This window comes from Trematomus bernacchii, unplaced genomic scaffold (genome assembly GCF_902827165.1).
Source record: "Trematomus bernacchii unplaced genomic scaffold, fTreBer1.1, whole genome shotgun sequence".
NCBI lineage: Eukaryota > Metazoa > Chordata > Actinopteri > Perciformes > Nototheniidae > Trematomus > Trematomus bernacchii.
This window is the reverse complement of record NW_022987567.1, coordinates 3,127,841-3,154,933: the sequence shown is the minus strand read 5'-3', so window position 1 is coordinate 3,154,933 and position 27,093 is coordinate 3,127,841. Positions and strand designations below refer to the sequence as shown.

Below are 27,093 nucleotides of genomic sequence, written 5' to 3'. Positions count from 1 at the left end.
AGCATCAGCAGCTCGAGCAGTGGAAGTTATGAAGGCTGTGTTGCATTAAAAAAGATGACACCTTGTAGGATTTTCACATACAGCCTTTATCATGGGTCTAGTATATGTGGCATTTACATAAAAAAACTAAAATGACATTAAACACACAGATATGAACATTATTCTCTCTCCATGCCCTCATCTCACCAGGCTCCTGATATTCCTGCTAAAAGCTCTGTTAGACGGATGTTTCCATGACAACAGACAAACATCACAGTTGCCAAGTTACTGCCTGTATCCATGGAAATCTGGTATGTGCTGGCATCTGATCTGCTCTTCAGAATTCCTTTTTTTCTGTTTACTCATGTTGCAAAAACCTCCCCTCAAACAGCTTGAATACTGAGTCATTTTGACACTGCCGGGCTAGAAGTGAGAGGATCGTATGTCGGGAAGTAACGGGATGAGATGGAAACGCCATATGTCAGGTGCACCGAGCATCAGGCTGCCATACTGCAGAGGAACATAGAGAGACTCATTCATCACACATTTCTGCCTGCAATCCTTTTATTTGTGTGGTTGAATGCTCCATTATTCCAAACCACATGTCAATCATTATTCTCAAAGCGCCACATAGACGGCTTTGGTCTGTTGTGACACCTTGACCTCTCTCTAGGTGGTTCTGACTGGTGAATTACAATTGTTTAAATGCACTGACATGAGGCACTGTGAGAGGAGAACTATACTAGTGGCTCCACCTGGTGGTAATCTGTGACACTGCAGCAGATTTGGTGAGATTCAAGGTTCAAGGTTCTTTATTGTCAAACTAACATAGCTACAGAGTAATTATGTCGTTGAAAATCTTATGTCACAGGCTTCTCCAACAATGCAACATAATAATAATAATAATACAGATAGTAAAAGTAATACAAAAAGAAAAATAGTTCTAAAATAAAATAAAGTGAGTATGTGGAATAGTGCAGTACGAGTCTATATACAAGTTATTGGAATGATATATATTAGATAGTAGATATATATTACTAAGTAGCAGATGAATGTTTTGAAATTGTTTCAGCAGTTCAATTGTTTAACAGTCTCACTTTTGTTTATTATATTCAACTGTAGTTGGATTTTTCTGGCAATCAAAAAGGGAATCAGAATCTAAACCAATATGGCTGTACCTATTAGTTTCAAGGTTTGAATCTTCATTCATAATTGTTACAGTTGGATATAAAGATGACGAAACACTGATAATTAGTATAACACTTTGTTTGTTTATCACTTTTGTTAGGATGAGGGTTAAGAATCTCTTTTTAAATTAATTTGTAATGTGAATATGATGACCAAACAATAACAAAGATTCACTGTTAATTTGATGTTGACAGAGAACACTAAAATCTCAACCACCTTTAAAAACCTGTGAAAGAAAATCCTTCACATCTTTTTCAATAGCCTATTACATTAATCAAATCTCAGACAGTAATGATTACCAATACTGCTATTCACTAGTTTTTTTAGTTTTTACTTTACATTTGATTTTGTATTCTAATATTTAACAAACAAACAAACAAGCAATCCCGGCAAGTAGAGCACTGTTGTGTCTTTATTTCTCTTTACCCAACACATGTAATAATAATAGGCTTAACATACATAAAGTGATATTCCCTGTTTCTAGAAACATTTACTAGTACTGTATCATGTGAAAATGTATCTCATAATAAATATAGCAACATCAATAAACCTGAATCCTTTATGTCTCCACGTTTTTCAAGTGTCTAACTAGCAGGCAGATGTATATTTGTATATTTTTCTACATAGCAGGTATGTTCTCCTCTTCGCTCTCCTCCCTGTCTTCTGAATGAAGCAGGCAGGTGTATGCGATGACCTTGGTCACGGCGTACGGGTCACAGTTAGCGGAAGGTCGACGGTCCTCGAAGTAGCCTTTCTTCTCCTGACCCACCTGGCGGGGGATGCGGATGCTGGCCGCTCGGTTGGCCACACCGGCAGAGAAGTCATGGATGCTGGCGGTTTCGTGGCGTCCTGTGAGACGCCTCACGTTGTCCTTCCCCCCATTCGGGTCATACATCCGGATGTGCTCCTTGTGCCTTTTGCCCAGCTTCTCAATGGCCTGCTCAATAAACCTGTCATTAGAGGAGTAAAGAAAAACGGTTTAGATATTGGTTGCTCCAGAGACTGTCTGTGGACGAATGTTATCTATTTACTAAAGTAATTATAGTTTTAGAACTTTATAGAAAGGAAGTGCATTCATCGATAAGTGACTAAAAATATGACCAAGCTTTGTCACAAAACAAAACGGGTAACAATGTCTTATTTTTTATGTAAATACAACGCAGTCTGGTTAAAGGCTCTGTACGGCATACAGAGCATTGATATAGCAGCAAATAACAGTTTGTACAGAAATAGTGGAGTAATGTGTTGCTAAGCAAATAACAACGTTTCTGTTGCTAGCTCTGTTGAAAGCTGTCTTTAAATGGTATTGTCTTAACAAACCACATTTTATTTAACTTGGATTCATGTTTGTGTGGGCATGATGCCTGGTGAATGCAAGTCCAATATTTGCTTTCCTTTTTGCTCTGTTTTTGGTCCCCACCATCTCCTGAGGTATATATCTGTCTCTTTAGCAGCTAAATGTTACACTTAATATCAGGTATCTTTCTCTGTCTTCCCTTTGTTGGTGAATAGATAGAGTAAAGAGGGTTTTAGATTGTTTTTATATGAAATTAGTTGCCCATTCTGTCCAGTAAATGCTAATGAGAGCAATAAGATTGAACTAAATACAGTAATGGAGGCTTATACAAAAACTCATAGTCTACCAAATAAGTACGTTTTTTCTTTTAAAATAATTTTTATAGGCATATTTTTTAAAGAAGTTTTTCTTGAATGAATGTTCTATCCTTAAACATTTAGTGACACAGAAAACATACATTTGGTGGAAATCTATTGTTTCACTTAACATTTAACATTTCTACTTTGAGAAGACAAAATACTTCAATATGAGTAAGGTTCAATTCATGAGACAATTTTAGACAAGGTGTTTTATAGTGAATAAGTTTACTCACTCCAGTCCTCCTTCTTCCCTCATCTGCTTGGTGCTGACATTGGTGTGACAACCAGCGCCATTCCAGTTGCCCGTCATTGGTTTGGGGTCCAGTGTTGCAACAACCCCAAAATCTTCACACACACGATGCAGCAGGAAGCGTGAAACCCACAGTTGGTCGCCCATCTCAATTCCTTCACAGGGTCCCACCTGGTACTCCCACTGAAGTAAGCAGACAATTAGATTAATTAGGAAATTGGTGTGTTAAACAAAAAGGACAAGGAACAATAATTCAAGTTAAGGCACAGTTTTAGTATCGTCTTTCCATAAGAATGACATTTACCTGAGATGGCATGACTTCAGCATTGCTGCCGTAGATATTGACCCCAGCATAGAGGCAGGCCTTGTAGTGGCACTCCACAATGTCCCGTCCAAAGCATGTGTCTGCCCCCACCCCACAGTAGTAGGGTCCTTAAATTGGGTGACATAATTGGAAGCTTGTTAAGACAAAAACGAATATAAACCTGTACAAAAAAAACATAACAATCTTTCATTAATTGCCAATCCTAAAACAACTTTATTTTTGTAGCAATATTGTTAGGGAATAGCAACTTTGCAACTTTAATAATTGTTGTCATATTTGCTTAAAAAGGGCCCCTTCATCCTGACCCTAACCCTAAGCGTAACCCTAAACCATGAGACACATAATCTGTGAAAACAAACCATTTGAAAGATTCCACTTGAATACATTAAAGAAAAACAACCAATCACAGCCGAGGATTCTAACAAGGTGTCAACCATCCAACTGTAGGTAGGTCAGTCTGATAAAATGTGAACTTTCAGAAACATATTTTGGCATACTGTTCAGCATAAATTAGGCAGTTTGACAGCATGTTGACATCAGTCAAGCAAACCCTAAGCCCCGCCCACTGTGTGAAAGCTAACTTTCCTTTTTTTTCTTCCCTGCAGCTATTTAAACAGCTGCAGATTTTATGTTTTTTTTCACATGTTCCTTAAATGTTTTTGAATATTGATGCTCCATTAAGTAAATAATCATTAGTTATCAACTTAAAAACACTTTATAAAGAATGCTTATTACAGAGTACTGTATTGTTCTCTATATTTCTTCCACATAAATGAACGGAAAAGGAATAGAAAATAATGACAGATGATGTACCTTGGGGTCCTGGGAATCCATTTGTGGGCCAGCTATAGGGATGTCCATCTATTCCCAACAGCGTGTACTCCTGCTCCATGCCGAACCAAATAATGTGCTCTTTAATCTCCTCCATCACTTTGTTGCAGCTCATCCGATGGTTAGTTTCTAGACATGACACAACAGAGGTAAGTGGTACAACTTGTTTGTCCTGATTTATTGAACAGGATAATAATACATTGACAACATGTCAGTATGTACCTGCAGGTAAGCGGTTGTATTTGAGCACCTCACAGAGGACCAGCTTGTTGGGGTCTTGGGTGAAAGGATCCCTGAACATGCGCACTGGGACGAGGTACATGTCACTGTTGGAGCCCTCCGCCTGGTATGTGCTGGAGCCATCGAAGTTCCACTCAGGAATATCTGACAAGACACATTTAAATGTTATCATCAAAACATTACTAAATATAACTCAGCCTTTAAACCAGATATGCTACTACTTTAGCTGTGATGTCACCAAAACTAATTCCATGTACATTATTTGTTAGTACTCACCGTACTACAGAGCCCAGGAGTAGCCTACAAATAAAAATAGCCTTTATATCTCCTTTACAAGTTATTGGCAGGAAAACGTTTTAAATTTAGACGGGAGTCAGGTGAAAACCAAGTATTATTAGTTTGGGGGATTTCCATGATCTCAGATCAGTTGAAGAATAAAGAAGGAAAGATGAGGATGAAGGCAAATAAATAAATAGAATATGAAATCATTCAACAACAAATGACTATGGTTTAAACAAAAGTTATATGCTTAGCGTTAATTATTAAAGGTAGGGTAGGTAAGTTTGAGAAACCGGCTCGAGATACACTTTTTGTAATATTCCATGGAATGCTCTTAACATCCCGATAGCAATGAATATCTTAAGTGCTTTGACAAAAAATCCATAAAAAAATGTCATCTGTGGAAGCCGTAGTACTGTAAAAAGCACGACCAATCATTTTAGCCGGCCCGGCTAAAATAACTGGATGGCCTACCTGCCTGTCAGCTTTCCATCTGTGCACAAACTCATCTCGTGCCCTCATTGGTCATGTGCGCGTTTGTGTGTGTTGGAGGAGGGGCTCTATAAGGAAGTGGCAGATTTTTTCCGGTTGTGTATTTTCAAATTCTAGCGCACTCGAGCTGGTTTCTCCGAAATTACCTACCCCACCTTTAAGCTGTAGAAAGGTAGTTACAGTTGGAACTGAGCCAGGCTGTTTCCACCTGCTTCCAGACCTTGTCTAAGCTAATGCACTTTGGTATGTGCCTACATTTTTACCAAAGAGAGATATCAATCTCTTTGTAAATTAAGTTAGTGACGCCCTTAATAATTCATATAAGAGCAGAGTCAATAGTTATACCCCTTAGAAAAAACAATTCCATGCATATTTGACATTTTTCTTTATGTGAAAGTGTAAGAGGCTCAGAATTAAAGGGTGAAAAAGACTCCAAAAACAGGACATTTACCATCAATGGTTTGTGGCTCAACATCTAGGGTCCGGGTCTTGTTGCGTAGACCCTCCCCGCTGCCATCAATCCAGATGTAGGTAACCTGGACCCTCTCCCCCTGAGGCAGGCTCATGTACTGCTGGCGCACGGCCTTGTTGAGGCGGGAGCTGAGCGACACCGATGCCATGTTCACCTTTAATCAGAAACAGACCACAACATGCAGGGGTGATGTTTAATTGTAGAAAGAGTCATGTTAGTTTTGGTGCCTTTCGCGAAAGTTTACTATTCATTCGTGATACTGTTAGATAACTATGCTGTACCTGGTTATTTAATTTAAAAAACAGAGCAAATTAAACTCTCCCATTGATTTTTTGTTTCATTCTTTTTTTTCTGAGATACAAGACTAACTTGACAGACATGTTTCTTACTGTACATTTGACGTTAAGACTCTGAGTCTGTCTCTTTGTTGTTATATTACTCAATTTTACTCAAGAAAGTATTTTTCTTTTACTTTTATTTTTTATATTATATTTTTTATGATATCATAACTTAGTACTTTTTTCTTTACATAGGTAACATTAAGCTGTCTGTGGCTCTTTCCTGCTGTAACGATGCAAATGTCCCCTCTGTGGGACTAATAAAGGTATTCTGATTCTGATTCTGAATTAGATTTTTTAAGTAATTTAAAGCTTCCATACTACTAGAAGGGGATTCATTCACCCCAAGAGGCATGGTAGAATATTGAGAAAAGACAATTATCTCTCTCCCTATAATATAATAATTATATCCACTTTAAACAAATGTTAATTTTACCATTAACATATCAGCAGTTATTGCTGGTTATTACAAAATGTGTTTATAACGGTTCCATATACTTACTTAAACAACATTTACATATTATAATTTTTTCTGGCGTTTTTTGCTAAAGCAAAACTCATAACTGTATATTTCTTTTAACTGATTTTTACATTATAACCTGAAACCTAGAGATGAATACAGTTCACAAAAATATACTACCAATGTAGTAGTAGTTTACTATTACTAATGTATTCAACAAACCCCTGGTTAGTTAAGGCAACTCAAGAGAAAATTGCATCACTTTAAAACGTAAGGAGTAAAAATAACCAATTGATGAATAAACTTAAAATGATGTGAGTTGCATTTACCAGACTGTACACTGTTATCCATTAAAGCAAATTACATATATTACCGCACATAAACAAATATTCAGACTTACTGCGTTACAGGTGACTTCAGTTGTAGCCAGGTAGCAACTAGAGGAGAGCTTTGTGTGTGACGTGCCTTAACCCGTTTGCAGTATTTAACTGGAGTGCAAATACCAATGCTGATGACGGAAGCCATACGTGTCCTTTACGTAACATGACATTGCTGTTAGTGGGTGTGTTTGTGTTTATGTAATTAATATCAAACAGGCTGATGTATCCATTCGACAAAAATATATCCTATACATGCCTCTGAATTCAAACTAAAACTTTTAAATCAGTAAATGTAATTGTATATTTGTAGGCACACACAAAACATTTCAGTTAACCTCCTCTTTCTTCCATCATAAACAAAAACAATAAGTCAGAGTTATTACTGAGGTGGAGATCAACTCCCATGAGATATAGAAAATGAACACCCACCTGTGGCAGAGAGGCCATCTGCTGAAAGTGTGTGACTGCTGTTTGCTGAGCTGAGAGTGTTGCCGCTCACTGAACACAATTAGAGACTAGAAAGCTGCTCTTATGTTCAGTTTCCGTCAGGTTAGCTGTCCTGAGATCAGGCAGGAGGGCAGAAATTCAACAACCCCTACAGAAACAGACAGGGTCACATGGGACACTGTGATGGTGTGTTTGAGTGTGTGATGTGTGCACAGAACCGGTTTAAAGACATAAGGAGTAAGGCTCCGCGGCCCTTAAACAGCCAAATGGGAAATGCTGTAGTTTGCAACTATCCAAGCACCTACAAGTGTTTCCTAGTTTTGATGGAAAAAAGTGAATTGTTGGCGACTAAATGGTTTTGACCACGTTTCCTGAACCCACAAAGCTGATATTTTCTCAGTCTTCTTATGCTTCTCCTTTATTTTATTAAAGTGTTATTTTATTTACTTTCGACAAGACCTCTTCGAAAGACTTATACATTGCTAGTTCCCATGTCATATTAGCATTTTTGCATATCATTTGAAGGCATTCCCAACTTGTCAGATAAAGACGCGCAGTCGCAGTTTCGTAAAATGTTGCTAACTTTCTTAATCCAAAGAAAATTAGCAATTTGGTTATGTTGAGGCAACTAAACGTATTGGTTAGGTTTAGAAAAATATCGATTTTGGGCCAAAATATTCACCTTGATTACACAAACTAAGTGACATAGGTAGATAAGTTGGTTGACTTTTGGTTTCACACGTGACAGGAACAATGGTTACTTTGGTAAAAGTTGCTTGTGTTTGATTCTCTGTTCAGCCTGAGCTCGTCCACACCTCTCTCTTTCTTTTTCCAAACATTCTTCTGTCTGTTGTCGATGGTTGAAAATACCACCAAGCAACAAATGTGTTTGGATAACAAAAGGATTTAAGTCCGTGATGTGTCCTTCATACTCCATAGCGAGACAAGGCTAGCAAATATAGCTATGCTAGCTGTGTAGCTCTAAATTCAGTCTCTTGGTCAATTCACTGCTTTGATCCAGACTGAAATATTGCAACATCTACTGTACAAATTGTCATGAATCTCTGTACAGATATGCATGGTTTCCAGAGGATGAATCCTACTGACTTTTGTTGATCGTCTGACTTTTCCTCTAGTGCCTTTGGCAACTCATTCTCTTTGTTTGGTGCCAATTAGAAAATGTAAGCGTGCTAACTCACTCAACACGGTAAAAAAACATACCTACTTTCATTAGCATAGTCATGATCAGTACACTATTCTAGCATGCTAACGTTAGCTTATTGCTTAAAGCACCGCTTTGCCTCAGTACAGCCTCACAGAGCTGAAGTTTAAGCTATAACTGTGACTTACAGTAATTAACAGGTTTTTTTAGGTCAATGAGTCAACACAACAAATATTCAGTAAATGCTGGGTGTGTTTCAGGTAGTGTTAATTTCGTTGACTAAAACTATGACGAAATATGTTCGTCAACAACCTTTTTTTCCATGACGAAAACGAGACGATGACGAGACGGCACCGACGGCAGTAAACAATAACTGTAACGAAATCATCATGCAATATCGTTGACGAAAAGTGACGAGACGAAAATGTAGTTTACTAAATAAAAACTATGCCAAAATCTCTCTTTACTTTCGTTGACGAAAAATGAGGAGACGAAATATTATTAAAGATAACGTTACATCTCTGAAAGTCAGTTTTTCTCCCAGCAGTTCCATTTCCGGTGCTGCGGCTGGGCAGCAGCTGTGTGTCTGTGCTGCGGCCGGCGGTACATTTGAATTACACCGGGCAGTGGCACAATATGAACTGTCAGGAAGACTCGGGTCTAACTCATGGTCTAACTAACCTTATTTAACAGAAAATAAAATGGCAACAACAGGGCTTGGGAGCAGTGGTCGCACTCGCGTTAACCGAATACCCCCCCGTCAGCGCGAGTGAGTGATACATTGTGCACTCGACGGGTAATAATGGATTATGACGGAAATGTTACGATCCTGTCCGTCAAAATGACTGACAACGAAAAAGTCTAACGCCACCACTGCTTGGGAGAAAGAAGCGATGTGATATTTGGGCCCATTTTCGCTACAATGAGGCTGAGAAAAAAAGCGAATGCATTGTTTTATCAGAAGGGAAGCAATGTAGCCTTAACACAGCTGGTAAAAACACCACAAACCTGACCAGATACTCTCTGCAAAGCTGCATTCTTAATCATTCAACCTGTGTTTTTCATCAAATAAGGACAAGATATAATCTTATTGTGAAATAAGTTTGACTAAAATGACAAATTATTGGTTTTGGCTAGACTAGTTTGACTGAAATGTTCTATATAATCTGATGACTAAAAAAGACTCAACAGTTTTCATTGACAAAAAGTAGACTAAAATAATTAGTTTTCTTTGACTAAAATAAGACTAAAATGCTCAGACTTTTAGTCAACTAAATCTTGACTAAAATATTTACTGTTTTAGTCGACTAAAATAAGACTAAAATGCTCAGACTTTTAGTCGACTAAATCTTGACTAAATAAAAACAGGATGAAGGTGACTAAATATGACTAAAACTAAAAAGGAAATTTAACACAGGACTAAGACTAAAACTAAATAAAAAAATAGCTGACGAAATTAACACTAGTTTCAGGGTGTGTGTCGGTTCAAGTAATAAGCAGATCAACAATTGCCATGGGTAATTAAAACATTTCAGAGGAGAGTCCACCAATTTCTCCTTTCTTTAATGACAATGTACAACAAACAGCAGCTTGTGATGAATCATGCATAAACAAAACCACAATGAACATCAATCTTGATGAACATAATTTTTGCTTGGTCTAGTTCCTTGTTGAGCAACATTCCTCAATGTTCGAGAACGAGACAAGCTAGTGTGGCTACTTAGACGTGTACACAAACAGAAGGGTAGTATCTTGTTTAGTTCGTCATAAAAACAAAAACATTTCCACTGGATAAAGTATGTCTACCTCAGCAGTTCTGGTTTTGAGGGTTGACATCTGCTTCCAACACAATGGTAGGGGAAGGGAATTGTGTGCAGTTCAAAACATGACATTTTGTATGCGTATTTTGAGAAATATGGCCACAGATACTGTGTTTTATCCAAATATCTTTGGGGCTATAAGACAGAGTTCTCAAAGAGAATTTGAGCCTCAATGCAATATGAAAAAATAGCTAGATCTGGCTCCAAAACATCCCCTCTTCTAGGACAGATTCATATACCTCGCCCTCATTAAGATTATTTCTGCTGTTGCCTTGGTTTTCTGCCATTAAAGTAATTATTCACAGTCTCCACACACATCTGGCTTCTTTCTATATTAGGCTTTTCTCACAATCCGTCCACTCTTCCGCAGGTCCTTTCCTCCTCTGTCTACCCTGAACGACTGGTTGCTCGTCCTCCAGGCTCCCTGACACACCCGGGCGCTGTAGAGAAAAAGGTTCATGTAATTAAAGCTCAAAGAAACATCTCATAATGATCTCGAGGAGATTCTTTAAATTTTCAGATTTCATATTTGTATTTTGTGCCTCTACTGTGACGTCATGTTTACATGCTTTCATGTTCAAAAAGGTCTCTATTGTTCTGCCTGTGCTGCAGCACCTCTTTTTCGCCCTCTGTCTGAAACCAGAGCCCATCTGCTGTGATTAGTTAGCTGTCTGCTTCTTTGGCAATTGGTCAAGCGGTTAGAGATACGCCGCCCCCCCTTGGCTTATCATCTTGGCCTATTACCTAAAATGTGTTGGAGTGCTGGCCAATAGAAGCGTGAGTGTTGATGTCATGTCACTATGTTAAGGGAGTAAACAAAGGAGTCCAATGGAGTTGTTTCAGGGAGTGTCTGGGAGAGAAACTTCCTCTGGAGGGAACTTTGGGATTTTAGCCTTTGCAGACCATTTACATGCACAAAAAACCTACAGAAGTAGGGTTACAAATGATTACGCAGGTTTCGTTTAAGAGGTATGCCACAATAACTCATGACCTTAATTTAAACAGGCAACTGTCTCCTAATAGAAAGTCCTGAGTTTTTTGACACTTCTATCAACCCGAAACTCATCTTACTGGAACTTTATTTTAAAGAGTTCCTTATTAGCTGTATATGAATGATTAAATCACTTCCTGGGTTTTTTCCAGGGGCATTTCTGAAAGACTTGCTCGGGTGAGCACGTTCCACTGTCTAATTCACATCTAATACCTGCTTTGTTAAAATTATGCTGTTTCAAAAATGTCCTAATTTGTGATGAATAAAGTATATGTTATCTAATCAATAGCTGTCTGCATTTCCTCCATATTCATCAATAAACCTCGGTACACTCTGATGCTCTACTTCTGAATGAGACCATTTTTAAATCGCGCACTTGCACACGCATGCACACTCACCTTGATCTGAGCAGAGGTCCAGCTGCAGGTTTGCGGGGCTTGCTGCTCTGTCTCCGGTACTGCATCCAGCCGCAGAACAGCTCGTGCGCGATCATCACGTACAGCAGGAAGATGAGCACCGCAGGATCCATTCAGCCGCATGCACGCGCCGCTGGATGAGAACCGGGTCGGTGCAAATCAGAGACTCCAGGATCCAGATGAGACCAAACAGCACCGGGCTGTAGACGGGTGGCGCTCTGGTGCAGGGATCAATGATGAGGATGATGAGGAGGAGGAAGGCAGGGTCCTCGTGGGCAAGCTGCCCCGTGTCCACTCCAACTTTAAGCACTCAAGTCGCGAGACAGTTGCTGCGGTGGGCATCCTCTAAAAACATCAGATAACCGAAGAGAACACGCTGTTTTTATTTCCCGTTTCATTGACAACAGAGAGTCGCGGTGGTGACTGCAGAGGGGACACCGGAGGATGTTGCCGTAGAGACGCGACCGTTGCTAAGGACAATATGTCGTCATCCCCTAAAGATGAACGAGGCACCATTCATCCTCTGACCATTGATTACATGCATCATCAATAAAAAAAAATCGTCAATTGTCATCAACGTTGGGAAAATGTTATTATTTCAACACATTGTATGAAACAGTAAATCAAGACAGTCTTTTAATTCAAATCGACATAACTAGAACATATTTATGACATTTTTGAGCATAAAAAAAACCAAATTGTGTGGGTTGACATTGATAACTGACACATAAAACTGAGGGAGATTTTTGAAATTAAGATTATTAAAATCATGAAGACAAATATTCATCCTCAAACAAAATTACCTACATATTTTAGAGAATATGAAATTCTTTATTTAAAGAATAAAAAACACCTAATAAGTTAGTTATTTTCCCAAAAGATCAACATTTCGTAAAAAAGATACTGATGCAGTTTTTCAATGCTAAACTTTAATTCAGTTATGTTCAGAGATCAATTATATCCTTTTTTCCATGTTATCCCTCAAGCAAATCAAAAAGAATAAATCAGTCGAACAAACTTTTTCGATACGGTAGCATCATGAACTTTCTCCATGACCTTTCTTACTTTTTTCAAATTTCACCAGTCTGTTTAAGTTCTTCTCAATCTCGTAAAATGGGCACTCCACACCTTTCGTTAAGGTAGGGGGCCTTGTGAGAGACAGATTCATATACATAACTATTAAATGTTATTCAAGCTTTATTTCTCCAAATGCAACTTCCTAATGTCTTTCATTGCCTCAATCCCTCATTACCTCGTAAACTCACATTTCTTTCAAGCTCCATGCCCCAAGTCCCTGCTTCCTCACAGATCCAAGCTGGATGCTAAATCTCTACGCAACCATTTTTGCCATTTATAGGACATGCCAAGTCTTGATTTACAGAACTTATTTCTGTCCACAACACCTTAGCCGTTCTTCTTTCTGACATCCACCTGTCTGCGTTGATCCTCGAGGGCTCCATCAGATCTGAGGCAGCAGCACCGATTAGACCTTCATTCATCATGGTTTGTGGTGTGTGTGTGTGTGTGTGTGTGTGTGTGTGTGTGTGTGTGTGTGTGTGTGTATGGGTCATGCCAGGGCAACACAAGCAGTTCTTCTGCTGTGATATCACCGTATTTTCACAAAGCCACTGTAACATGGCAGGGCACTGCTTCACACCTCATTCTCTCTGGCAGAGAACTGCAGAAACACAAAGAAGAAAAGTTGATCTGTCAGTGAGCACAACCACAGTCTGTCCATAAACTGAAACCTTAACTTTAAACCTGTTGGAAAACAGTCACATTTTTGTCTTCGTAAAGACCCTACTACAGAAAGTATCAGAGGCAAGTGAAAAAAAAAACAACTGATGCTTCATTTTTTTATCTTAATATTTTGTAAAAATAGGGGAACAAAATGTTTTGCAAGCATAATCTTTCTAAATTCCTAATAAAAATGTATTTTCATCTGTGAAATGCTGAAAAACGTAATCGATTGCAAAAACACACATATAAATAAATATTAAGTAAGGAACTTGGGAATATGATCCTGGCAAAACCTTTACTACACCAATTTAATTTTCACTGGCCTCCCAGGGCTTCCGTACAATTTCACTAGCATGTACAGATTAGACAGATAATAATAATAATAGCTTGGATTTATATAACGCCTTTCATGAGACCCAAGGTCGCTTTACAAAGAAGAACAGGAGTAGGAACAAACATAACAAAACAAAAGGCAGTCAGACAAACAGTCAGACAGACAAAACAACAAATAGATTAGGGGCGAAAGGCCTTAGCAAACAGATGGAACTTGAGGGCCCTTTTGAAGGCGTCAAGCGTGGGGATGTTGCAAATCTCCGCAGGGAGAGCGTTCCAGAGGGTGGGGGCTGCCACACTGAAGGCTCTGTCCCCGAAGGTTCGCAGGTTGGTGCGGGGGGTGGTAAGCAGGCCAGAGTCTGAAGACCGCAGGTTCCGGGGTGCAGGCATGTGGGCGGAGGAGGTCCGATAAGTACTGGGGGGCATGGGCATGTAGGGACTTGTAGGTGAGGAGGAGGACTTTGTAGGATATGCGGGACTTGACCGGCAGCCAGTGGAGGTGGATGAGGGTGGGAGTATACTCATTCCACATACTTTCAGCTAGAGACTTCATTCCAACTTTAACATGATCACAAGACCTTCAGCTATAACACTTGTTCTTCAGATTTTTCATATATTTTACACTTTTTGAGATATTTAACTTAGTTTGGAGCTTGGTATAGAGGCCTTCTTCAGATTTTAACATTAGTGTGTATTGCGCAGCTCGTTAAGGTTAGAGTGCGTGATGTGACGTCACAGCTAGAGTGGAGGAGAGCTTGAAATCCGCCTTAATTCTTTTTATAAACTGCCATAATTCCCAAACCCTACACTCCTGGGAGAGTCTGTAACAGTGAACTTCTGCTATGAACAAACATCAAATATCCTTCCACACCTTCCAACAGCACACATACTTTGAATATTTTAGATTTATGAGTTGAATATTTCAGGTGAGTCTTGTTCTATGTTGTGAGTCTGCCAGAACAGAGAATCCTGATTAACCTGCTGCACCTCTTTTCTCTTATTATTTTTAAGATACAATGATAAAAGATAAAAATAGTTTTCTTTAATCATCTTATTTTTCTTATTATTAGTGCGAATGCTGTTATTCCACTATAGTTCTTCTTTTCTTTATTCTTCTTCTTATTTCAACAAAAGGTTTGTCTCTCAATAACTTCAGCATACTTTCAGCTACAGAACCTATTCAAATATCAAAAATATTCATCCCTTTCAGCACATGATTCGTCACTTTCAACTTTTTCAAAATATGTTATACTTTTTGAAATATTCAGCTTTTTAAACTCTTTTTTTAACACGGAACTCAATGGGAGGAACCTTCAACTCCTCTTTTACCTACACCTTGCGCCAAATGCTACGCCTTACTTTCAGCTAGAGACTTCATTCCAACTTTAAAATGATCACAAGACCTTCAGCTATAAAACTTGTTCTTCAGATTTCTCATATCTTTTACACTTTGTGAGATATTTAACTTAGTTTGGAGCTTGGTATAGAGGTCTTCTTCAGATTTTAACATGAGTGTGTATTGCGCAGCTCGTTAAGTCTAGAGTGCTTTGATCTCAAAACAGAGTCGAGGAGAGCTTGAAATTCGCCCAATTTTTCTTTTTTAAACCTGCCAGAATTCCCAAACCCTACACTCCTTGGACATCATTTTATGCTTGAATTGTAGGAAAACCTCTCGCACGTTGAAAAATATAAAAAGATTAAGCAAAATAATTCAACAAAATGCCTCTTGAGGGCATGAAGTGACAAAAACGTTCAACATGTCTCCATTAAGGCCCATTGTAAATTCAGCCTAATCTTTCGTCAGAGCAGCAGCTGCACACCTTTAGTAAATCTGCCAAAAATGCCACATTATTGACCCGAAAGTACACAAACAGCAGACTCAGACGCTCGTCAGGGTCCTGAGATGCTGCACACGTTGACATTTTACCGATATCAGCTACCGTTTTTAAACTATAGTTAGAAATGTATAATAAATTCAGCAACAAATGTACACAGTTTACAGCATTCGCACGCATTTTCAGCAGGAAATCCATTTTCTAGTTGGACTTTAACCAACTAGACACTTTCAGAGGTCCTTAAAATGACCTCTGCCCTTTTACAGCTCTTTTAATTGTTCCCTTTTATGTTTCTTTGAACAAGTTCCAGCATGACTTCTTGGTTTTCTATACGGCGCTTGCTTGTCGTATAATCCTACTGAAACGGACAGATGGAATTCCTCCATCCCATATGCAATGAAACAGGAATATCTCGTATTATTAGATGGCTTAGTTGAACTCCAAATCGATTCTGATTGGTCAATTTGGATATTTCAGAGGTTATAATAATCGATAACAAACCGCTGTGAAGCATAATATCACCGTTGCTAAGGTGGATCAAGGGAGAGAGAGAAGAGGTTAAAAAACATAGCGACATAGCATACAAAATCATCTGGAACATTCTTTAAGGTATTTTCCTACTCCTTTTTTTTGTCCTCTATTTTATTTTGTGTTATAAGTTCAGTGTTTTAAAATGTCGTTGTGACCAATACAACATTGTATTTTTTGGGTTTTAAAAAAGAAGAGTAAATAATTATACTAATTTGCATTTGACAGGGGAGGACACAAAGGACTCCCATCGGCATCCTGTGGGTTCCTCTGTGTCAAATCTAACATGAACATGCTAATAGAGATGCAAATTAAACAAAACACAAGTCTGTATGTATTACTGTATACTCACAGAGACATTATTGAACCCAGCTGCCATCGGATGGTTTTGCACTGAAGGAGTCTCCACACGATCATTCTGAAATGAACACATAATTATCCATGAATCTGACACAATAAATAAAAGATACATTGAAGCTAATGTACTGTAAGGAGGCAACATTTTTAGCTTGTTAATTTAGCTTCTATTTCAGCTTGTAGCCTAGCCTACTAGATTCATTTCTCATCATCATTAATTAAGCCTACATTACGTTTTTTGATAACTGTGAAACAAAATATGTTGATCCATTTTCTAAGTCTGATCTAAATAGTTTTCTTAAGAACAGGTGAATCAAATCAACTCAGGTTTTATTTATATAGCACATTTAAAAACGATTTTTGGTCGTGCCAAAGTGCTGTACATGTAATAAAAACACTTTACTACAATAGCAAACAGAAGACAATAATTTACAACAGCAAAAAAAAAAAAAAACACAGGGAAATCTCTCCCTCTGGCCTTCTGACTAGAAGGCCAGAGGGAAGAAGTGAGTCTTTAGCGTGGATTTAAAAACCCCTAGGGTCTGGGCCGACCTCACATGGAGGGGCAGACTGTTCCAGAGCCTAGGGCCAGCTGCTGTGAAGGCTCGGTGCCCTCAGGTTTTGAGCCTGGTCTTGGGCACTATCAGCAGTAGCTGGTCAGCCGACCTTAAAGCTCTGGCTGGGGTGTAGCGATGGAGTTCGGCTATATATGCCGGAGCCAGCCCATTTAGGGCTTTGATAACAAATAAAAGGATTTCAAAATCAATTCGGAACCGAATTGGAAGCCAAGCCAGTGCAATGAGGCCAGAATTGGGGTGATATGGTCACGTTTTTGTGTCCAGTTAGAAGACGCGCAGCTATGTTCTGGACTAGCTGCAAGCTTCTAATTGACGCCTGGTCCATCCCCACGTATAGAGCGTTGCAGTAATCCAGCCTCGTGGTTACAAAGGCATTAATCACCCTTTCTAGGTCTTTAAGGCCCTGTTTACATGGAGACGGTTCGGGTTGTATCTGCTACTTTTTTCTATCGTATAGACGGTTCTTTCACACGAGGCCGTAACGGAACCACGGAAACGGACCCCTCAAACGATAACGGGTCCCAAGGTGGGTAGATCTGCGGACGGAACGCTCTGGGGGGGTCAAACGGCTCTGTGTGTACGCCCTATACACCATATCCCCGCCTCTCCCCACCTCTCCTGCTCACCCCGTGTCACCCGCGTCATTGCTGATGTCTTTCGCCAACAACAACAACCGAGTGTTTCGAGCCAGGTCCCGGTATCTCGCAGGACAGTGCACCCAGCAGGAGCCTCCAGCTAGATTTGATCGATATGGACATAAACGCGAGTGAAGTCTAATCGGACAGGAGAGAGAGATCAGAGATCAGCTGCTGCTGACGGAGACACGCAGGAGAGGGGGAGGAAAAGAGAGGCTCCGTGTATTATTATTATATTATTATATAGAGTCGTTATTAATTTGTTTTAAAGCTCAATAAATAACAAAGAAGACCTTTGACCAGCACTTTTTTATTTTGTCCGGAAGATTTAAACTTTAACGGACATGTTGACCGGCGAAAAAAAATTCTAATGGAAACTCTGCCGCACGGTTCCCTCGTCCCTTGGAAGAGGCGGAGAGGTGGGTGTTTTTCATCTGCTGGTGGACTACCGGAGAGAATTACAGCAGGAGCACACGCTTGCCTCGGGGAGGGAGAAAAAGAGAAACAGCCAGAGCCCTGCCTCTCACCACCTCTGCTGCTAAATCCACCGCGGAGAATAAACAGAAGGGCAACCATGGCAACCATGCTCGGGAAGTCTTCTTCGCTGCTTTTGGTGTATTTTGTGGCGGAAGTACAGCGCCACTTACAGGCCCGGCATATGTACTACAGCGTCTCCAGCGGGTCGAGTGGTCTCGTGTGAACGGACACGTTTATTGAGCCGATTGCGTGTGAACGGAATACTTTTTTGATATCGAATTCGGTTCATTTTCGTTTCCGTTCCCGTGTAAATGGGGCCTAAAAGATAAAAACGACTTGGTCTTAGCCAATAGTCTTATTTAAAAAAGCAGGTTTTGACTACGGTGCTGACCTGCTTATCAAATTTAAAAGCCCTATTGAAGGTCACTCCAAGGTTCATGACAGAGGGGAGGATGTTTTTATTGAGAGAGCCCAGAATATCAACCGGAGAGGCTAGAGCAGGGGTGGGCAAACTTTTTGGCTCGGGGGCCACTGAGTTTTCCAATTTAACAGACGGGCCGGGCCAGTAGCAGATCGGTGAAAAGATATTTAGCTGTCCACTCCTCATCAAACACTCGGCACTCATTGTCGACTTTTCTTTTCTTTGGTCCACTCATTGTTACAGATGCAGGTTCAAAGGTGAATTAGGTTCAAAGGTGAGTTATTGCGTCATTGGGTCATCGTTTGCGTCATGACGTAACCGTTTACGTGCCTTCTTATGACCCACACAGAGTTTTACGTCGCTGATTTTCTCCGCAACACCGCTCACAACAACATCAATAGAGGACTGCGTCGGGTAGTTTTTAATCATACGAAGCCAGATTAAATTAAAGAACTACTTCTCCAACCTTATACCTTTCTCCAGAGTGCCGTGGTGCATTGTTTATTAATGTGGTTCAGCGGGATTACCGCCCGCTGCAGTGCTGCTCGTTTATTCTACTGTTAACTCACGGCAGCGGCCGCTGTAAAGTATTCACTGTCCGACTGTCACACAAGCAGCTGATAAATATACCCCATCCCCATAAGTGAATGTGTTTCAGTCTGAATTGACGCTGTTTGGCATCACAACGCTGTTATGAAAGTTTCTCTGGCATTCTACAGGTGATGTTAGCATAGCAACCGAAGCTAATTGTGGCATAAACCGTTTTCTACACAAAATAAACAGAATCACACTAAGCTGGTTAGTGTTGCCTGACTTTATATAAGTGTGTGGTCGCGTTCTAGTCCCTTTTCTCAGCGCTACTGCTTGTTACAACTTGTATTCACTGTACTGTACTAACCGTGAACTGTTATTGCTCAGGTTAATCTTGACGTATTTGGTTCTTAGATCTTGTTGCCGACTCCAGCAAAGGTAATTTGTGTCTAGAGTGCGCCATCTAGTGGGATCAACTGAAATGCCGGGTATTGCAGGAAAAAGGCAAAATGAATGCGGTCTTTACTATCATTTGGAAAATGTTGTACCAATATCCGGCGGGCCGGATTAAAAAGCCCAACGGGCCGTATATGGCCCGCGGGCCTTAGTTTGCCCATGCCTGGGCTAGAGGTTGGGGTCCAAAAAAGATTACCTCTGTCTTGCTCTCGTTGAGGTTAAGGTGATGAAAGATATTAGAAAAATATTACAATCCAGATGTTTGTTGCTGTAAGACTGATTTTGGCCACAAGAGGCTGAAAAGCGTTCATGTTTTCTTTCAGGTCAGCATTTATTTCTACATGTTCAACAGTTTCTTTTTTCCCCCCAAACTAATATAGATTTTTCTGCTGAAACTTTGTTTGTACCTGTTGTTAAGTCCTTAAAAAAGATTTAAAAAGTTTGAAATGTACTCTCAGGGCTTCCGTAGACCATGTATTTTAAAGTGTGCTGCTGTAAATGTCACAAGCAATGAAATGTTTTTTCTAGGGCTGTCAGTCGATTAAAATATTTAATCGCGATTAATCGCATGATTGTCCACAGTTAATCGCGATTAATCGCAAATTAATCGCACATTTTTTATCTGTTCTAAATGTACCTTAGAGGGATATCTTTCAAGTTTTTAATACTCTTATCAACATATGAGTGGACAAATATGCTTTATATGTTTGTTTATTATCATTTGAACAATGACAAATATTCTCATGAATATTAAACACAACAACCTCTGAACATTACAAATATTCGCCTCAATTCAACCTGGAACCTCTCTCATACAATAATACTGTGTGTGTGTGTGTGTGTGTGTGTGTGTGTGTGTGTGTGTGTGTGTGTGTGTGTGTGGAGACACTGTGATGGATCGTTGAGCTATGTGCAGCTCAAGGCATATATGCTCGAATGGGAGCTGCCTGGACGCTGCAATAATGTTGCGCGTACTATCCGTGCTGAGTGTGCTGACTTTTCGTACAATGTCACACTGTCTGGCTACCTGCATAAAGTCAAGTGCTCGGCGCAGTTGTCGGCGAAATGTCATTGAAACAGCTCCTTATATCCGTTAGCGCAGCTAGCTAGCACCAGATGCTAACAACAACAACACGTAAGGTGTGCCTCGCTTGCGCGAGTCGCGCCACACATACACACTCCCTCCCGGTCCTCCCGATGGCCAGTCCGGGCCTGCCAGTGAGCGTGGAAGTGTGGTCTGCCACAAGCGGGCGGCAGGAGCGGGGCTGTCAGCATCAGCTTGTCGATGGTATTTTACACTCGATGCGCTCTGAAACTACGGCGGCCGAGGACAAAAAATACACATGCGTTAATCGCGTTAAAATAATTAGTGGCGTTAATTTTTTTTTGCGTTAACGCGTTATTAACGCGTTAACTTGACAGCCCTAGTTTTTTCTCCTTATATCAGGGTTCTTACACCTTTTCCAAAGTCAAATTCAAGCACTTTTCAAGCATTTTCAAGGTGCATTTTCAAGCTTTTCAAGCATCTTACAGCTGTTGTAAATTACATATTTATATACACATACTTATACTCAAATTATTATTTCCCTACCTCACATTAAATCAGATGTTCTTTATGCTATAAACAACCAAATGTGTGTTTCATAATAGCATTCTACATGAGGATGAAAAATTTAAAATGTTAGAAAAGAAAACTAAGTTTAATATTTCAAAATGAGTGACCCATCTGTACGTAGACTGGGCATCCCATATAACCTGGCTGAGCCAATATAAAACAATCAGCCAAATAACTTTTCAATACATTATTGATTACTATTTTTGAGGTACTTTTAGGTTGGCAGTAAACATAAGTCGGAGGTAAATGGTGTACTTTGACTCCACTACATGTATTTAATACCTTTAGTTACTTTACAGATGTGGATGAATGATGTGAAATATAATCAAGTGTTAAATCAGACTTTAGTTCCACCTGGAGTAAATTCACAAGCTACTCTGTAGTATACAAAGTCATTCAAACTAGCTGCAACTTTACCAGCTTTGATAACACTTTCATGATCAATCATTATAAAACATATCATATACAATTATTAGGGATGCTCCGATCGCCAATTTTGGAGCCGATCGCTGGAATCAGTATCGGCCGATACCGATATCGCTCTCTTTTCCTCTCTCCCCCTCTCCTGACAGCCCGTCAGTATCTCCTGCAGCTCACTGATCCAGTAATGAGCGACCCGACAGTGAAGAATAAATATATTTATAACTAGTTTAGCTTGTTCCAGAGGTAGATAAAATAGCTAAGAGTGTTAGGTCTAACTCTTAGTGTGTGTTCTGCTCCGCTCACTGGTCCGTCACAGCAGGTGGAGCTGCAGGATTTCTGCTTCACACACACGTTGCATACCGCTATTTTATTGTCATTTTCGGACACTTAAAATACTGCCAGACTAGTGAAGCCATTTTGGCGAGCTTGTTTTGCCACGCACAGAGAAAAGTGTCATGTATTTTACATGCAACGATAGCCTAATCTAAAATGCTCTACGGCGTACCTTTCGTGTGGTGTGTCGCTCGTCAGCGCAGCGCAGACTCTCGCATCGTTATTGTTGCACACTTTGCAGGAGGCTACTCTTTGGCTTCGCTTGATCCTCGTCTTAGCCATGGCTTGTATTTGTCTTCTGCTAGCCAACGCTCGTTGAAACGGCAACCTCCTGGCCAGGGTTCGAGTTATAAACTGAGCTCTATGGGGGTCTTTGAAACTAACGCGCACACACACACACTCAAACTCAAACACACACACACACACACCACACACACACACACACACACACACACACACACACACACACACACACACACACACACACACACACACACACACACACACACACACACACACACACACACACACACACACACACACACACACACACACACACACACACACACACACACATACTATGGACAGGGGTTACTATTTAAAAAAAATTGCAAATGTATTTGGGAACCTATCCATGTGAACATATTTTGGGGGTGGACCTCAAATCCTCTAGGGGGGTCCGGGGCATGCCCCCCCTGGTAAGATATTTTTTTAATTTTGGAGTTAAATGCATCAATCTGGTGCATTTTGAGGGGAAAATAAAGAGACTAGATCTATGGAAACACCCATATGAAACAGATGCCACATCATGTAGACAGACAGTCACCCTGTGTGAGGCAAACCCACATTTGCGCAGCGTTGCGTTCACAATAGCCTACATTAAGGCCATCGGGAAACCTCCCGGCCCTCCCGATGGCCAGTCTGGGCCTGCCAGCAGCCCTCTACTCGCTACAAACTTAAATATGAAAACATAGCCGTGGGAACATGTTTCAAATGGGGGGTGCTGTGGGGATGACACCAGGGCCGGTTCTGACCAATTTTCTGCCCTAGGCAAGATTTTTGCTGGTTCATTTATATCTTATTTTATCAGTTAACATTTATTTATTCATCCATATTTTTTAATCTCTCCAGTTTTAAAGGATATTGTTGGTTTACTGTCCTATAGTATACATGTGCCAAGAGCAAGGACTGTCTTAGGTAAGACAGCTTTTATGTGCGCAGCTCCACTTGCTTGGAACAATCTTCAGCAAGAATTGAAACTGAGCAATCTCATTCCTCTGCATGTTTTTAAAGCTAGGCTAAATGAAATGCTCGTTGATACTATGGGTACTTGTAAATGTCTATAACTATGTAAATGTATCCTGTAAATATAATGTATGATGTCCTTTATTGTTTTATGTTTCATGTGGAACCTATATGCTGCAGGTCTCCCTTGAAAAAGAGATCTATGATCTCAATGGGACCAATCTGGTTAAATAAAGGTTTGAAATGAAATGAAATGACATTGGAATGATTTCAAACCTGTTTTTATTTATCCTAATAATTATAAAGGTGTGCCTTGGAAATATTTGTTTACATAAATTGTGATAAAACCGTTTGAGACACACTGAGATAACTTAGACTAAAGTGAACTATCTAAACACGAGTCCTTTACCTCACTGAGCCTCTCAGGGCAAATGGAAAATGTAACCGGGGTGAAAAGGGTGTTATCTTTACTTAATTATGAATGTGAACAGTTGTATCAACAGCTTTTACAATGTGCTGCTGACTGCTGGAAAGTGGTTTTACTTTAATGTATTTGTTTCGTCCATTGTGCTAATGCAGGTGGGGCCGACCAGTTATACAAGAGGTAGATAATAGCTGTACTTTTTTTTAATGAGTCACATGCCATGATGCACCAACATAATTGTATTATTTAGACTGACATTAAGAAGTTGAATCAACTCATTACAGGGCGAGAGAGTGAGAGAGAGAGAGAGAGAGAGAGAGAGAGAGAGAGAGAGAGAGAGAGAGAGAGAGAGAGAGAGAGAGAGAGAGAGAGAGAGAGAGAGAGAGAGAGAGATCAGACAAAGTGATATGAGTGATAGTGAAACGTTTTAACTTTCATTTAGCAAAACATAGCGTGAAACTTTACATGCAAGTTTCAAAGTAACTTCCTGAAATGTAATTGTCTGCGGTGATTCTACGGAGTCCCCAAAGGCCGAAAAGTGTGCATACAAAACATATTTTCGGCTGCCCGGGCATAAATCTCTGTTAGTTTAAACTCCCACTTCACTACTTTACATTCAAAACAAATAGCTTATAAAATGTGGCACGGCATTATTGATAAAGCTACATATTAGTCTATAAAATAGTTACATCATACTTATCTTAACCAGCAACACCAATAAAATACTGCTTCACATAAATGCATCGCAAATAATCATCAGTTTGTATTCAATGCATATAGAGGCAACTGAACCACACATCAACATTTCATCCATGCATTTCTTCACTTGTCAGTAGTTGTTCAAGCTCTCAAACAAACAAGCGGGCAGTACATCACATTGGCTCTTTTTGCCGCTACTTTGACAACATGGTTGCAACCGGTTTTGTTTTCGTGCTGTTGATGCCAATTTTCATTTTTTTATATAGTGAGTTGATGATTTCATAAACTAAGAGTGAGGTACATTTTCGCCTCGCAAATGTTCCATCCAAATGAAGCAACATTTCTAAATCATTTTCAGACAAATTTGACTACACATGTTAGTGTTGTTGGATCTTATTGTCTTATATTTGTGTACAGCACTTTGAATTGCTTTGTGTTGAAAGGTGCTATATAAATAAACTTGCCTCGCCTTGCCTAGTGATGACTCACAATCTACTAGGATTAATAAATGTCCAAAGTGTCTATTACGTTAGTAGGAAATCCAACCTAGAGCAATTGAGCATTGGAATAGAACATGTTGTTCCATATGCCCCAATGAGAACAAACACGAGGCAGAATCTAAACAGGAAAGTGTAAAAACATGTTGAATCATTAAACATCTGATAGAACAAGAACAAGACACACCTAGTTTTTGTTTTTCTAAAAACAAAACAATGAGGTGGATACTAGCTGTCATTTTTTTTAAGGAGGGGCAGTTTGGGCGTATTGTTGTACATAGCCGCGGGAACATGTTTCGAATGGGGGGTGCTGTGGGGATGACACCAGGGCCGGTTCTGACCAATTTGCTGCCCTATAGGCAAGATTTTTGCTGGTTCATTTATATCTTATTTTACCAGTTAACATTTATTTATTTATTTATCCATATTTTTTAATCTCTCCAGTTTTAAAGGATATTGTTGGTTTACTGTCCTATAGTATACATTGGAATGATTTCAAACCTGTTTTTATTTATCCTAATAATTATAAAGGTGTGCCTTGGAAATATTTGTTTACATAAATTGTGATAAAACCGTTTGAGACACACTGTGATAACTTAGACTAAAGTGAACTATCTAAACACTCAGAGTCCTTTACCTCACTGAGCCTCTCAGGGCACATGGAAAACATTTTTTGGTATTATATTTGTATTATATTTCCATTTAATCTTGTGGACGTGCAGATTCCCTGTCCTCCATCAGGGGGTGCTGCAAGCACCCTCAGCACCCCTACTTACCACGGCCCTGTATGAAAAGGTTCAACTACGCACACACACATGATCTCGGCTCGCGCAGCACGCTCACAGGCATAGATTGTGCAAGAGGTGCAGTGCAGGCATATTGTTATTCAAGAGATGCGTTGTTCTTTTGGAAAACATGTTTTTATTTTCAATAATACTAATTACATTGACACATGCATTATTTGTGATTAAAATAATGGTTGTTGGTAATGTATTAGCGACCCCCACAGATGTATGATTTCACTGCGTCCGTGGGAGCTCAGACCCCTCCTTATGGGAGCTCAGCTCCCATTGGCTCCCACATAACTCGAACCCTGCTCCTGGCATACTGTCATCTATCACTCTCATCAGAATGCCCAGGTCACACACGTAACAAAAACACTTGCCGGTCACGCGCATAGCGCGGGAAGGCCGGAGTGGAGCTGTTTTATGTAAAAGCGAAGCAATTAAGCGCGCTACGACTTCTTTATTTTCTTTTAATCTGAAAAGCGAAGTAAAGCATTTACAATTTCAAGCACTTTATCCCAAATTCAAGCACCATTCCCAAAATTCAAGCACTTTTCAAACCTTGAAAACACCTCGTACAATTTCAAGCATTTTCAAGGATTTCCAGCACCCGTACGCACCCTGTTATATGAAACCAAAAGATTGCGGGTGTCGTATTGAGCATATGTTGTGATTTGGGATTTGAAGTTACTCAGAGGAAGGATGGCCAAATCCACAAACAGAAGATCCAAGCAATAAATCTGAATTATCAATTTATATGCATCATACAAATGTGAAGTGTGAATATCGGATGAACTCACTGTGAGGTCTCTATCATATGATCCATTATCGAAGCCAGCGCTATCCAAGGAGGATGATGCTGGAGCGGTCCCAGCCTGGTCTCTCTGTCTGGTCCGCAGGTAGAAAAACAGGAATGCGATCATTGTGCCGATCAGCAGCAGGGTCACGATGACTGACGCTGCGATGCCTCCTGCGTTGTCATGCTTTGGTCGGGCTACAGGGAACATGGAAAATATTTAGTTTCCTTTCTACTAAACGATATGGTTAGGACAATGGGAATTCAGACAACAATGCTGGTTTAGCATTTTAAGCTAGGTGACAAATGCTGACAAAAAGACAAATTCCTTTAAAGCTGAATGTTTTAAAAGACAATCTTTAAACCTCAGATACATACATACAAGTTTGCTCGGTGGTTTTTAAAATAGTAGTGAAGCAAATGGACAACAATCTTTGCAAAATCACAACACCGGCAAGGAAATAGTTCAGTAACTCCTTGTAAAAAAAATTTTTTTTGTAGGGATGATTCAAACAAGAATTCACATTAATTAGGACCTTTACAGGTGCTGGTAGGCAGATATTTCTATTTCAGGCAAAGCCAGGCTAGCCGGTTTCCCATAATTCCAGTCTTAATGCTAAGCTAGGCTAACCTGCTACTAGCTGTAGCTTCACTTCGTC

The 27,093-nt window shown here is 39.9% G+C and overlaps 2 protein-coding genes across 2 annotated transcripts in view; both read right to left on the bottom strand.

Annotated features, from left to right (window-relative positions):
- Positions 1-1,553: 1,553 nt before the first annotated feature.
- On the bottom strand, positions 1,554-7,009 carry LOC117479007 (glutamine synthetase-like). The gene is made up of 7 exons (XM_034126004.1): positions 6,911-7,009; positions 5,692-5,866; positions 4,452-4,613; positions 4,212-4,358; positions 3,378-3,505; positions 3,057-3,256; positions 1,554-2,117 (listed from the first exon to the last, which is right to left on the bottom strand). Exons 2-7 carry the CDS (start codon positions 5,858-5,860, stop codon positions 1,787-1,789), a joined length of 1,137 nt encoding a protein of 378 aa, XP_033981895.1. The 5' UTR covers positions 5,861-5,866; positions 6,911-7,009; the 3' UTR covers positions 1,554-1,786.
- Positions 7,010-12,524: 5,515 nt separating this feature from the next.
- mamdc4 (MAM domain containing 4) overlaps positions 12,525-27,093 on the bottom strand; it is a 34,219-nt gene continuing 19,650 nt past the window's right edge. The window contains 3 exon segments of the mRNA XM_034125653.1: positions 12,525-13,404; positions 16,515-16,580; positions 26,439-26,632. Of these exon segments, the coding sequence (XP_033981544.1) occupies positions 13,378-13,404; positions 16,515-16,580; positions 26,439-26,632 (287 nt within the window). The 3' untranslated portion in view covers positions 12,525-13,377.

What these genes read in the sequence shown, in the direction of transcription:
- LOC117479007 (XM_034126004.1), bottom strand. Translation starts at nt 5,860, where the DNA reads ATGGCATCGGTGTCGCTCAGCTCCCGCCTCAACAAGGCCGTGCGCCAG. An exon ending in TGAGCCACAAACCATTGATG is followed by an intron (nt 4,614 to 5,691) that starts GTAAATGTCCTG and finishes GTGTCTTGTCAG; the next exon opens with ATATTCCTGAGTGGAACTTC. An exon ending in ATACAACCGCTTACCTGCAG is followed by an intron (nt 4,359 to 4,451) that starts GTACATACTGAC and finishes TGTCATGTCTAG; the next exon opens with AAACTAACCATCGGATGAGC.